This window comes from Ambystoma mexicanum, chromosome 8, assembly GCF_040938575.1.
Source record: "Ambystoma mexicanum isolate Mex_15411 chromosome 8, UKY_AmexF1_1, whole genome shotgun sequence".
Classification (NCBI taxonomy): Eukaryota; Metazoa; Chordata; class Amphibia; order Caudata; family Ambystomatidae; genus Ambystoma; species Ambystoma mexicanum.
In genome coordinates, this window is record NC_090929.1 from 637,356,324 (window position 1) to 637,370,030 (window position 13,707).

General features: G+C 44.4%; 1 protein-coding gene across 1 annotated transcript in view; it reads right to left on the reverse strand.

Annotated features, from left to right (window-relative positions):
- NOL9 (nucleolar protein 9) overlaps positions 1 to 13,707 on the reverse strand; it is a 717,932-nt gene that overhangs the window by 330,362 nt on the left and 373,863 nt on the right. Inside the window, exon 7 of the mRNA XM_069610369.1 lies at positions 5,944 to 6,105. Within this exon, the coding sequence (XP_069466470.1) occupies positions 5,944 to 6,105 (162 nt within the window). The remainder of the gene's footprint in view (positions 1 to 5,943; positions 6,106 to 13,707) is intronic.

A 13,707-nucleotide genomic window follows, 5' to 3' on the forward strand; every position in this document is an offset into this window, starting at 1 on the left:
CCTGATATAGCCCGGCCCCATTCCATTCCCTTCCAAGGCAGCCAACAGCCATGACCACTTGACCGAATCAAAAGCTTTAACTGCATCTAGAGACACTATCGCCATCTCACCTTCATTCCTGCTGCCCCATTCGACCACCCGGTGAAGTCGCCTATGGTTGTGTGCTATATTCCTATTCGGGACATAACCCGTTTGATCAGGATGTATCAGTCTACCAATCACTTTCTGCAATCGATTTGCCAGGACAGCTGTTAAAATCTTGCTGTCCTGATTTAGCATCGACAAAGGTCTGTAGGAGCCACATCTATGCTCCGGTTTGTTGGGCTTGGGCAGCGGTATTATGATCGCCTCTTTGAGCGACTCAGGCAACCGTCCAATCTCAAACGCTTCGTTAAGCATGTCCAGCATTGGGGGGAGAACTTCCTCTCTTTATAGGAATACTTTATAGAATTCGCTGGGGAACCCATCTGCTCCCGGGGTCTTACTGGTAGGCAACTGCTTCACAACCGCCTCTAACTCCTCTAACGTAATTGGCTCATCTAGCGCCTCCCTCTCTCCTCTTCACTGATCTTGGGCAGCTCTATGTCTTCTAACGTTTCAATTATCTTGCGTTGGTCACCCGTCTCATCATCCCCGTACAGCACTCTGTAATAATCTGCAAACTCTTTGTTAACCCCCTCTTGTGTGGCCACTTCATCCCCGTCCTCCCTAATAATGGTCCTAATCGGAGGCCTAGGGGTCTCGCTTTTGTATAGACAGGCCAAAAGGCGGCCTGTCTCATCTCCCCCCGCGTGCTGCCTCTCAACATATTTCCTATAATTGAGATTGCAGAGTCTTTCCAAATGCCCTGCACATTGTACCAGCTCCGTGTCCACGTCACCTTTCTTCAATGCTGTTTCTAGCTCAGATTCCGTCCTCTGTAGGTCAGCCAAGACCCCACCCTATAACCCCTTTGACTTAGTAATGGCCGCCCCCCGCATCACCACCTTAAAAGCTTCCCATAATGTGCCCGCGGAATCAACACTCCCAGTATTCTCCTCAAAGAAGTTAGTAATCTCTTCCCTTATATCTTCCCTAAAGACGGGATCTTTAAGCGCCTCTGCTCGGAGGCGCCATGTAGGGATCCTCGCCCGTGGGGGGCAATATTGCCATCTGAGGATCAGGGGCGAGTGATCTGAGAGGACCCTAGCCTTATATTCGATTTGAGTAATCTCAGACATCACATCTGCTGTAGCAAAGACATAATCGAGCCTAGTGTGCAGTTAATGCGAGGCTGAATAGTGCGAGTATTGCCTCTCAGTGGGATGTTTCATCCTCCACACATCTGTAAAGCCAAAATCAACTAGCAGTGTCTGCAACGCTCTCACCGCCAGGCTAGGTTTACCCACCCCACCATCAGATCTGTCCACCACAGGATTCAACACACAATTAAAGTCCCCACCCCAGATCACCGCGCTCCCTATACACATACTAAGGTTGGTACACAGAGCTCTGAAATATGCTGCTGTGTTTTGGTTGGGGGCATACGTGTTTACTATGCATACCTCCCTGCTCTCCACCAGCCCTCGCAATATAGCCATCCTTCCATCAGTTTCAACATCCTCTTGTATCGATTGGAACGGGACATGCGGTGCTACCCAGATCAACACACCCCGAGCGTATGCAGAGTATGGCGAGCCCACCACAGTCCCTCTCCACTTTCTCTTAACCAGGTCCAACTTCTCTCGCGTCAAGTACGTCTCCTGTAGTAGTGCAATATCTATTTTCTGCTTTTTCAGATACATCATGACTTTATTTCTTTTCAAATAACTGTTAAGGCCCCTGACATTCCACGTTATTATCCTGAGGTCTCCCATAGGTCGTTCATAAGCACCCCCCCGATTTTCCGCCGATTCCGCCCATTCATGCAACGCGAGTGCAACACGCTGATTCCTCCAAATAGGCTCGAAACAAAACTTAAACTTCCCATAACCACATACACACACAACTTCCTATCCCCCCAACCTTCTCCCCACCCATCCCTTCCCCAACAACACCCTCCCCAACTGTTGCCCAGCTCCATTCCTGGATCTCAGGCACCCCCACATCTAGCCATGCCTAGCACAAGCTTCTACTCAGGGCTCAGTAGGGTAAAGCCGCCCTAATGGCCGCTAAAACTAATAATCTATCGGGGTAGGTCGTCCACGTTCTGTTGCTCGTTTTAAGAAATATTACGCATACAGATGCTAGACAGTTACCAATTGCAGTTACACTCCCTATATTCCAGTCCATGTCGAGCACCAGGCTCGGATTTTGCTCAAAGTTCATCCAGTTACAATTTCCCTGTACAATCAGGATCCTCCTCCCACTCACCCTCATAATGTCCGTATTACAAAATCTTCATTCGCTATGCTCCTGCCGATCACAATCCGCTTCTTGTTCCGGGCATCCCTGCAAGTCCAGCCATGTCACAACATCCTCCGGGGTATCAAAAAATAGCGCTTTGTTCCTATGTAGCACCTTCAATCGTGCCAGATACAGCAGCATATATTTGACTCCCGCCGCCCTCAGCCTTCTTTTGACGGCGACGTAACTATACCTCTGCCTTTGCACCAGCATCATATAGTCCGGGTATGCTGTGATGTTGGTGGATGCTCTCTCTATCGTACCTCCCTTACGAAAATATTCGAGGATCTTTTCTCGGTCCCTGTAATTCAGGATCCTCGCGATGATCAGTCTGGCGGGGCCCCCGGCCGGGGTTTCCTCATTAGGGCGCGATGCGCCCGCTCCACCGTGAATCCTTGCGAAAGATTCCCTGCTCCAATCCCTTGTAGGATCATGTTTTCCACATAGTTTGTGGGGTCTTGGCCTTCCTCCCCCTCCGGCAGACCGACCACACGTATGTTGTTCCTCCTCGCCCTTCCTTCCGCCTCTTCCACACGATTTTCCAGGTTGGCAACCTGTTGTTTTAAGACATGAATCTCCTTCGCATTGTTCGTGCTAACGTCGGTGTTAACCTTCACCTCACTTTCCAGACCACTAGTTCTTTCTGCAAGAGCCCTGACATCTTGACGTAACAGGGTGAGTTTCGTACCCACTTCATCAATCTTGTTCTCCAGAGCTGTGCGTAAGTCCGCCATTGCCAAGTCCCATTTAGCACTCAGACCCGTTACAGCCTCCTGGATCTGGTGCTTATCCCCTTCGGGGGCGTCTTCCGCGGGAGTCACGACCATGCTCTGCACCGATGTTGAGGGGGTCCGCTGCGTTTTCGTAAAGACCTCCATCGTGGATTGCTTGGACTTGACTCTCAACCCTTTCGCTGACATGGCGCTGCCCTCCACTCCTGTACGGCTCAGTCTTGGTGCAGCTGCTGCACTGTCCTTGGTCCGACAATAGTCTGGCTCCCAGGTCTCCTAACTCACATTCAAGATGGCACTTCGAATTGTCTTTCGGGTGGGCTATGGCCTCACACTCCTCATTCAACTTCCATAGGCCTTGTCGCCCAAGTATCCAATGCTATCTCCTCCTGCAGTCAGATCGCCAAGGCTCCATTAGCGTACGCCGGGCCGGGCACACTCTGAGTTATCTCGAACACTTTTCCATATTGCCCTGTTGTACTCGTCCTCCAGGCAATCGTCCGCAGCCATGTCCCGCAGTTCCGGGGAATCAGTTTCGTTTCTCCTCGGAGGCCTCTCCTTTGTTAGCCGCCATCTTGGCACCGAAGTGGCCACACAGCCGTACCAACAAAAACATATATATCTCACGATTCCCTGGGACCATGAACTTCTCCCACGAACTCCACTTAGCGTGCAGCTTCCGACGCCTGATTCCCCAAAGTTCTAGGCGCTCGTACAGTTTCAGCGGGTAACTTTAGCAAAAATAAAGTCGGATCATCAAGAGCTCCTCACGAAGCACGTCCTATTCCATGGCCAGATCGCCACGCCCCCCGTAATAGAAAGATCAACTGAAAAGACATTCAGCCTTAGATTATGCGACGGGGGCAAGGAGCCCTTTTGAGAAATACTACCAGGGTGGGGTTCAGAAACCAGCCACCATTCCATTGCAAGGCCCCAAGTATCTTTTGATGGATTTTTGCGTTTTGTTAATACTGGTAGGAACAGAGCTTAAGGTAGTACAGGTTTATGGACAGTGGACATCCTGACAAGGCCCCTATTGGATATTTTCTTTATAGAGTTGAATCTTAGACCTACAACAGCTCAGCTTTTCTGTTGGAATAATAAAAAGAAGTTGCTTACAATGCCTACTTGTCCGTCTCCTGTTGCTGACCTACAGAAAACTAACAAAAAAAAGAAAAAATACTAGACAGACTCTGGCTATTTTAGGTCAGATAAGACATCAAACAATCATCATTTCGGGCTCTTCCAAAGACCCCTAGGCATGATTATACTTTAATTATGAACCAACACCGATTTTGTTTTCTTCTAATAATTGCTGTCTTAGGGTGGACTGTTTCACAATAAAGGAGCTGCTTCGAATTCCCTAAACAGACAATAGGATAGACAACAAGCATCTCTTAGTAAAGCATTAATGTTAGATTTAGAATGGGCTGGCTCTCCCTATACATTGGTTTGCTCACTCTTAATATTCAGACTTGGCCTGAAATTGGATCCTCAACATGCATTAGCTCTCTAATACTTAGCATTTGTCAGACTTAGCCTGGTATAGGCTCCTGGTCTTTTGTTTTCATCTCACAGGAATACTTGTCTCGGCATGCATTCAATCTCTCCCTTAGCGTTTTCTGTACTTCAAACCCTTCCCTTTTAAGCATGGACTGCGATACCAGATCCCCAGAGCTTTGTATAGCCTCCTTTCAGCATAGTGCTACACTGCTTCATGTTAGCCTTATCTGTCCCTTTGTTTCCTCCTCTGCACTCCTCCATATAACATGACCCTAGTTCCTCACACCTAGGCCTGCAGCAGTCTTGCCTTTAACAAGCGTTGATCTCCGCTTAGCCTCCAGTAGAATCTGGTATTCAGTCTGGTCCATAACTCATGATCTTGGCAAGTTGGATAATTCCTCTTCCCTTACTTGTATTGGCAGCTGTTTTGAAGCTGCAGTATTGCTGCTTCAGTCAGCTTTCTGCCTTTCAGCACAAGTGTCTTTTCGTTATTCCAATGCTGATTCAGCATCCCCCAGCTGGAATACTTTGAATCTGCTGCAGTGCTTAATGGGAGTACTATCTGCGCTTCCAGTTCTTGTAGCATGACTGCATTCACCATTCAACACTTCTTGTTCCTCCTTCGTCTCCATCTTTTCAAAGTCCCACAGTTCAGTAGGAAGGATAGCATGGTGATCAACATAAAGGCTTATCATGGAGGAAATAATGCTTCCCAGAAAAAGTCAGTCACAGTACACAGCAGAAAAAGTCTGCAATTGTGCAGAGTGGGAAACAGAACGCAGCGCAATCTTGATGGCACAGAAGCCAAAAAATCAATAGTAATCCAACTTTTAGTACATACACGCACACACGCACGAGGAAACCGTAACCCAGATATGAAGGCGAGCACAGAAGGATTCAGCAAGCAATGTATGTAGAAGACTAGCAAGTAGAGTACTGTAACACAAGCATGAAAGTCTTGACAGAAGGACAAATGTATGCCCAAAGGAACAGCTATCAATGCAAGGACAAATCTGTTACGAAATGAAGATGCTGATTAAGTAATGCAAGCGAGTCTAAACCCCAATCAGAGAGCAGTACACCTCAAAAACACACATCTTTTAGCTATCCCTACATGTTGGTAATTTACAAACTCAGGAAAACTATTGAAAATATGTTTGTGTTATCAGCCAATGAAGCTGCAGTTAGGAAAAAATAAATTCGTTTCTTGTAAAGGCATGTCTGCAATATTAAGCAGCAACTATTATGGACTACAGAACAAAAATCGTAGATCTTCCCCATGCCCTCTTTGAGGATCTTCTTTAAATGAAGTATCATCGCTTACCTCTGACCCATCCCATGGTATTGATGATAAGCGGTGCCTCTCTCTTATATGAAGTAGACACATGTTTCACAGCTTCAATATATCGTTCTAAATCATTCTCGCAAGAAGCTTCCCCGTAATACACCATTCTTCGTGGTTCCCTCTGATGAGTGAATGGAGAACCTAAAAAGAAATTTAAAAAATCACATTTAAGGAAATAAACTAGCATTAAAAATAAAAAAAAACAACAAAAAAATTAAATACAAAAAAAAAATCACTAAAAATGGTTTAAGTAATTAGTAAAGGGAGAAACCTTTGCATGCTTATTGCCAGGTTTGGGGAAAGTGCATCAAGGCAGAGTTTACTTTTAAAGCAGAGTACGGAGTAGCTATGAACAGTAAACCTGGGGAGATCCAGAATGGTGCGCGAGAGATCGGATGAATGGAAAGGTTCTTAGGTGAGCATCCTAGAACCAGTGTGCACATTGTCAAAAGGGTGACAGGGATCAAAACACAGGCCAAGGCAGCAGTATCTTTAAACAGAACAATTCTTCCTTTAAAATTAGAGCATATTTTATTCTCGTTAGATAATCAGAAACTGTGGATTCCATGCTCTAGCCATGAGTAAAAAGTAGCTTGAATTCCATGCATTCCCCATTGTTCTTCTCACTGCTTCTAGATCGCTAGCCAGTCGGCAAGTTTGGAACGGAGGCTCCAACCACCTGTAAAAGTTGCATTCCAAACCTCCCTTTGTTAAATGTGCACACGGGACAGGGAAACACAAAATAGGTCTGTCACCAGAAGCCTAACGTGGGGCTTCACTTTTTTCCTGGCACAAGCTTGAACAGTGTTAGAGCCCTTACCATTGGGCTCTCTGTATGTCGGGTGACCATCACCCTCTGAAGACTTGTGGTTCAGAACCACTAAACCATCAGTCTTGGCCAGCTTAGTCAATGGTAAGAAATTAAAGGAGTCATAGTCCAAAAACATCCGGAGAGCTACAGGGGTTACCCACCCATTCTGGGCACTTCTGCTCAGGGGGCCTCTATTAGGATCCCAGTCTTGGTTGTAACGAGTTTGCCATATCCTATATACATAGCTTTGGTATCTTTCAGTCCTAGATTCTTCAAATGTGGGCTTAAGGGTTTCCAGCACCCTGTGACAATTCTCCAAGTGTCCCTTTACTCAGTAATTCTCAAATGCAGGCTATGGGATTTAGCCTCTTCGGACCAGGTCTCTGTCCCTACCCACTGCCTAGGGCCAAGCCTGCCCACACAAACTTTCCATTTCTTACTGGCTAATATCGTCACTGTCTCTTCATGAAATTGACTAATTTCCTCATCTTGTTTTTCCTAACCTATCAATCACCTTCTCACCTCTCAATCCCCTCTAACCTCCTGCTCATGTTCCTCCCACCTCGTAGACGCCTCCGAAACACGCTGTTGAAATTTCTTTTCCATCTCCAAGCACATTCTGTTTCCAACCCATTCTAAGCTCTACTCACCAACAAACAGCTCCTAACCTGCACTTTTGCCAGTTTCAAAACCTACTAAACTTGCACATCAATAGAATCCTGGGTTGGACTCCATGTACCGTTCTGCAACTAGGTTGTCAAGCTGCTGAGGGACTGGGATTGTTTGAACTCAACAGGCTCACCTGGGCTCACTGGGAAGTTGTGGTGCTGGACCAAATGTATATAAGATAGTTTCCCCATTTTGGATTTCACTATCATTATACTGGTGAGCACGCAAGCTGACTTTTCCCTGCTTCATAGCGAGGGCTTATTTGAATGCTACTTTGGTAGATGCAGAGAAATGTTTACACAACTGCTAGAACAAGTAATCTCCAGTTCTGGACTCGCAGGCGCATAACTTAGATTTTAAGGCATGAAACTTTATAAAAAGCTCCTTTGTAAAGGCTTGAATGTGTCAGACTTTATGTTGGCATTGTGCATCGGCCCAAAATGTGCTTTCAAGAGCCTTGAGATGACCATGTGCAATTCCCAAGCAGGCGCCAGCATAGTCAACGGGTGATGAATACGCAATAAGCCCTTGAGGAATTGTTGGACAATGGGAGCCAACAGCAAATGAATGTCTTCGCTATGCTGATGGTACAGAGGCACTTTTAGAGATTGTCGTATGCCAGAATATGCTAAGTATAGGGCATAAAGGAATTCTTGGTGCGGCTCCACACTTGGTGGATCCAGTGTGTTCTCCGGGGCTCATATACAGAAGCAATGCCACTTGTTAGACTAAGTGTTCCGGCTAGAGGCAGCCAAGCGCCGGTAAGACTTGCAGACAAGTGAATGGTAAGCCAATTTGATGTTACAAAACTGGATGTGCATATTGAAAGGGTTCACAGGAAGGACTGACACAAAGGTGGCATATTTGGGGCTATAGACTTTAATTAGTACAAGTAAAGCAAGAGAAAACCTTTCTTTCCACATTTCTAAGAGGGGTTTCCCTGCCTCAACTAAAGATCTAAGACAGTGATCCCCAACGTGTAGCTCAGGAGCAATATGTTTCTCACAACACCCTAAATTGTTGCTCGCCAGTTGCTCTGGGACATGGTGTGCTGGGCCTAGAAGGAGCTGCTGAAATGATGAGACCTCAGTAGCAGTATAGCTAGGACAGAGTCCTGGATTGTGCGAGAATGTTGGCCAACGAGCCTACTGTGGTTCCAGTTGGCTAATTTTTGTAGATCCAAGATTAAGTTTTTTTTGACAACATGCAAATAATTTTTCTGTCAAATGTCCTTACCTATTATAGCAGTGTCATTGTTAAAACCCTGTCATCTTCAGATACGTTGCCCAGCTGACAAATGTATTAATAAACTAAATAATTGAACCATGTTCCCATGTTTGTGTCCTGAAGAAAATGGTGATGTTCTGTTGCTTTGTACAGTTAGCAGAAACATAATGGACAAATAAGCAGCATGCATACCCAACTTTTCTTTATTAAATAATTTGCATGCACTGCTTTCTGTACAAGTGAGGTTTGTGTTTGATTCCACAATGCATTATATTTGTCAGAAATATTATGTTTAGTGTCACCTATAATTATTATTACATTGGGATCATTCCAAGTTTGCCGGTCTGGAATTAACGTGCCAATAATAACGTTTACCGGCACGTTTCCGGACTGTTAGTTGGCCTGATCTACTTCCAGTCAAGAGCTAGATGTAAGTCAGGCACCCCATTGGCAAAAAACAGCCGGTATTACTGCCACCAAAATTACTGCCGGCAATCCCCCCAATGGAATCCTATGGGGCTGCATAGAAGGGGGATTAACCTACTCTTGCCGCCACTTGTAATCTACCAGTGGCGGTAACTATTACCCTTTAGTGCAGGGGTCTCCAACCTTTCCGTTAGCTAGAGCTACTTGTAGTGGAGGCGAACAGTGGAGAGCTACTAGCGGGCGATATCGGGGTGGGGATGTTTATAAACTACGGAATTTTTACCAATATTTTTTTGGCCCGATATTTTCCCTCTATAAATAGATGGAATAACATATGCATTCATGATTATATTAAGAACTTCAAAAACCTCTTTGTTGCATTAATATTTATTAGTAGCTGTCTCATAAAAAGACAGATATTTGTTGGACTACCACACAAATATCCTGTCATTGTTGTGCCCCTTTGCGTTTTATGCAGGCTTTCTACATGCTGGGCACACTATTTTTTCCAAATGTGCATTTCACACTTCCATAAAAAAACAAAACAAGTCATTTCCAAACTGAAAAATGCTACTTGCGTGCACTAGTTTTCTTTGAAATGTTTTTTCTGTCAGACACCACACATACTCTGTTATTTGTGGACCCCTGTGTTTTCGCACAGGTTATAAAGATGTTATAAACTTGTCAAACTGGTTAATCACAAATAAATGCTTCTGTTGTGCTGACAGCAGTTTTTAGGGAATTAAACTGTGGGTTCATGGGTGACAACTTTTGATTTTCGCTACGCAGCAGGAATCCATGGTAATGCTGCCTGCAATGTGACATTTACTGGTGCTCAAAACACTTTTTGCAAAACATAGTGAAAACGTGAAACGTTAGTGGATTTGCCGGGGTTTTATTCTTACCATTTTCACTCAGTTCAGAAATGATCAAAATGGCGCAGAGGGGACATTTTGCTCTTATGTTGAAAGGGGCGCTGTGGCCTCCAGTGCAATTAAGGCTATCAATAAGGCAGCCCCCATCATGAGGTAGAGGTATTGGGACCGCTGGGCAATGGCAGAACAAAAAACGCTTTGCAAATGGTCATATGTAGAGAGGAAGCCTTTGTATCCTATGGGGGATCCCCCGCCCCAAAATTCATACCAGTTCCTTATAGAAAACCACTGGATTTGGCAATACTTGTTTTGGGCAGTGTTAAAATGCCTACTCTTGTTTGATTAAAGAAATAAGCTGCCAAATAGTAAGGAATGCTAATTAAACAGGGCTGAGCAGCAAATGGCAAGTCCTCTTTCTTTGCTCTGCAGCTCGCCCCCTGTGGCTTGCTTTCTCTCCACGGATGCATCTGAGTCCCACCAAAAATGGTGCCAGTCTTATGTATTCCAATTCCAAATTCGTGCAGAGGCAGCCGCCATCCCAGAACCCCTAATATTAATGCGTATTTTCAAACGTGTGAAAATTGGATCAGCAAAAAGAGCACTGAAGGGAATACTGGCTGTGGTAAGTATTAGGGCTAAGCAGTCTTTGACTGGGTGCGTTCTGAAAACATGCTTCGTTCGCTAAAGGAGTGCCCCTCGACATTAGCTGAAGCAGTTGCTTAAGTGTCCCCGCCTGACGCCATGATCATTTTTGGGAGGTGAATATCTGCGGCACGTAGGACACTTTTTAGGCAGGTCATGCGCTAGTTCAGGTTGTTAGAGGCCCGCAATTGTAATACATGAGAGAAAAACATAGGAACGTGTTACTGCAGTTAACTGCAAATTAGAATATACACGTTTAGAGTGAAGGGCACACTTTTGCCAGATTCAGCAAAGACCCAATTCGTCGAAATATACCTTGTGTTTAAAAATAAAATATTAAACTTCGGAGGAAAATGTCACTCCACTTTAGAAACACTGATTAACAATTGTCACAAATGGAATCGAAGTAGGGATAGCTGACTAACACTGAACCTGCCCCAGCCCCTCGGACATCTCCGTGTTGTGGGGGCGCACAAGGCCATCTGTGGAACTACAGACGGCCGCAGAAACAGAATGTGATACTGGCATCTGTCATCACATTCAAAAGCAGCTCCACTTGGCACAGCAGGCAAGCTCCTCGCCTGCAAGCGGGACGACTAGTGTTCAGATCCTGAACACAGCAAATCACACCAGAAAACAATTGTGATTCAGATAGTGTTCATATTTCAGACTCTCCAGCGCGGGCGACTGAAGAGGCTCAGGTGAGCTACCAGTAGCTCACGATCGACCATTTGGCGACCTCTGCTTTAGTGGTATCTCGCTAGATTTACCAGCGGGATACCATCAAACATGTAATGAGGCCCATAGTGTCCCAATGGACAGATTATCATTTACAATTACAATTTAATACTCTGCCCATCGGGCACTTGTATAATGGGCAGATAAGGCAAATGCATGCCACATTTTTCAGAATTACTTTGCCCTATATTCAAATCCAATTAAGTTAGTGTTAATAGGTTTAAATTAACAAGCCAATAATCAATTCAAATGCATATCTAACACCACTGCATTCCTCTATGAAGTGGTCGTCAAATGCTCAAGGTTTTAACCCATGTTTGCCACTAATTTATCTGTAAAATCCCTTTTGGGCAGAGAAAAAGAGGCTCTAAATCCTTCAGAAAAATATGACCTTTATTCCTAACCACTTTTTCATGAATGTAGCAAGGCCCCAGGTGCTTTAAAATGCACTATTTTCCATTAGTAGCCTGGAAGGGGGCACTGGCCAATCAGGATGCTCAGAACGTGGGCTGGATTATCCAGTATAAGGCTGTGTTCCGAGCAGCCCGATTGTTGCTGGCCAGCGTCCCTTCCCTTTCCCCCTCCTCCTTCCCTTCCCTAAAAGTGTTTAAAGAACAAAAAACAAAAAATGAAATGTACCCTTGCGGCGCAGCAACATAATCTCCTTACTCTGTATCCTTGTTGATGGCGTGACGGTCATCAACATAAAACAGACTGTGAAATTTTCTTTTTTTAAAAAATTAAACACCATTACCACCGGCATAGGAAACTACACGGGTGCTAATGGCCATATTGACAAGGAACCCCTGGGGGCTGTACTAGGTGGTGATGTCTTGCCACCCAGAACAGCCTGGGTTGCTCATCATTATGGCCATATTACATGCCGAATGAATTCTTAGGAATTGACCTCCAAAGCCCCAGTGAAGTGATCTGTAAAGCCTACCATGCACTGAGCAGTATTACTCAATCGATATTTATTTGATCATACTTCTTTCTCCATTACGTTAGCAACTTTTAAAAACATGCATCATATTTCATCAAATTCACTAAGAACAAGCCCAAAATAATAAAGCAGCTTTAACATATTCAAACAAGCTCTATATAAAAACCTGATCATTAATATAATTTATATAAAACATAGCTTCCATGCATGTCCATGGTTACGCAAAACAGAGAAACAATGACAAATTAACAGAAAATGAACCAAATCTTCAAGGACACCCATTTTGCAGGCACACTTTGTGCTTCCTCCTTCATGCCTTCATTTATTGAGGGGTGGGTATATTTAAACACACCATTAACGTCAGCCTCCTGCATTCTGGGGATCTTATTTCACAGATTTCTCTTTCCTGTCTTATATGTGTATGAAAGTGTACATATAAAGCTAAAGAGGGCAGGTCATGTGTATTTTGTAGATCGGCCTCTCTCCCCATCGGACAAGCTCTTCCTTTAATAGCTATTTTGAGTTGGTTTCATGTGCCAGATTTAGTTATATCCTACCCCTATCCCAAATGGACAGTGCCTTACAACCCACCACCCCACGCCACAAGTATTTTTCTTTGCCTGGGGAGGCTGCAATCGCACTTATGTTGAAATTCACGTGATGAGCTGAAAATACCAGATGTGCTTTTAGAAAATTAGTTACAAATCTTAACTGGGCCAAGACCTTCAAACTGAACAACCACAATTCAGCTCATAAAGAGCTAGCATGTGTACCTGGAGGGAGACATGCTATTTGGCACAGGAATTTATTTAGCAACTGCTCCAGGACATGACAGTTCAGACCGCAACAGATTTCGCTGCCATAATAAATAGTGGAACCGAGCTTTGCCTTATAAACCTCAAGGCACTTGTCCAATCTGAATGACCCCCAACTTGAAATAACATGTTAACAAGCCCTTTAATCCTTAATGATACCATTTCAGCTGTCTTCTTAAAATGATTGACCCAAGCACTGTTTTCTTTTTTAGAAGAGTAGGCTCAAATAAAAATCAGATGACATCTTCATCTCTTCATTCATTTACAAATCAGCTACAAGGTTTCACCCTTTACCCTGAACAATATAATTTTAATTTCAAACTATAGTTTCCAAAATAGTAATTTATGTTTGACATGCCCTGTTGGAGACCTGCCAGGTTAAGTCTAAAAAAGCTGTGCCATTGGCATAAAGGAGCATGCAATAAAATGTACCCTTCAGAGAAGGTGGATTAACTTTTCTAAGAGAAGTACTAGATTCAAAGTCTGAAAAGAATACATTGGGGCCAACTGACATCCCTGCTTCACATTTAGTTGTGGGGAAAAACAATGTATAATTTCTCGATCTGGTATATCGGACAGATGCTGTGATGTCTGGGT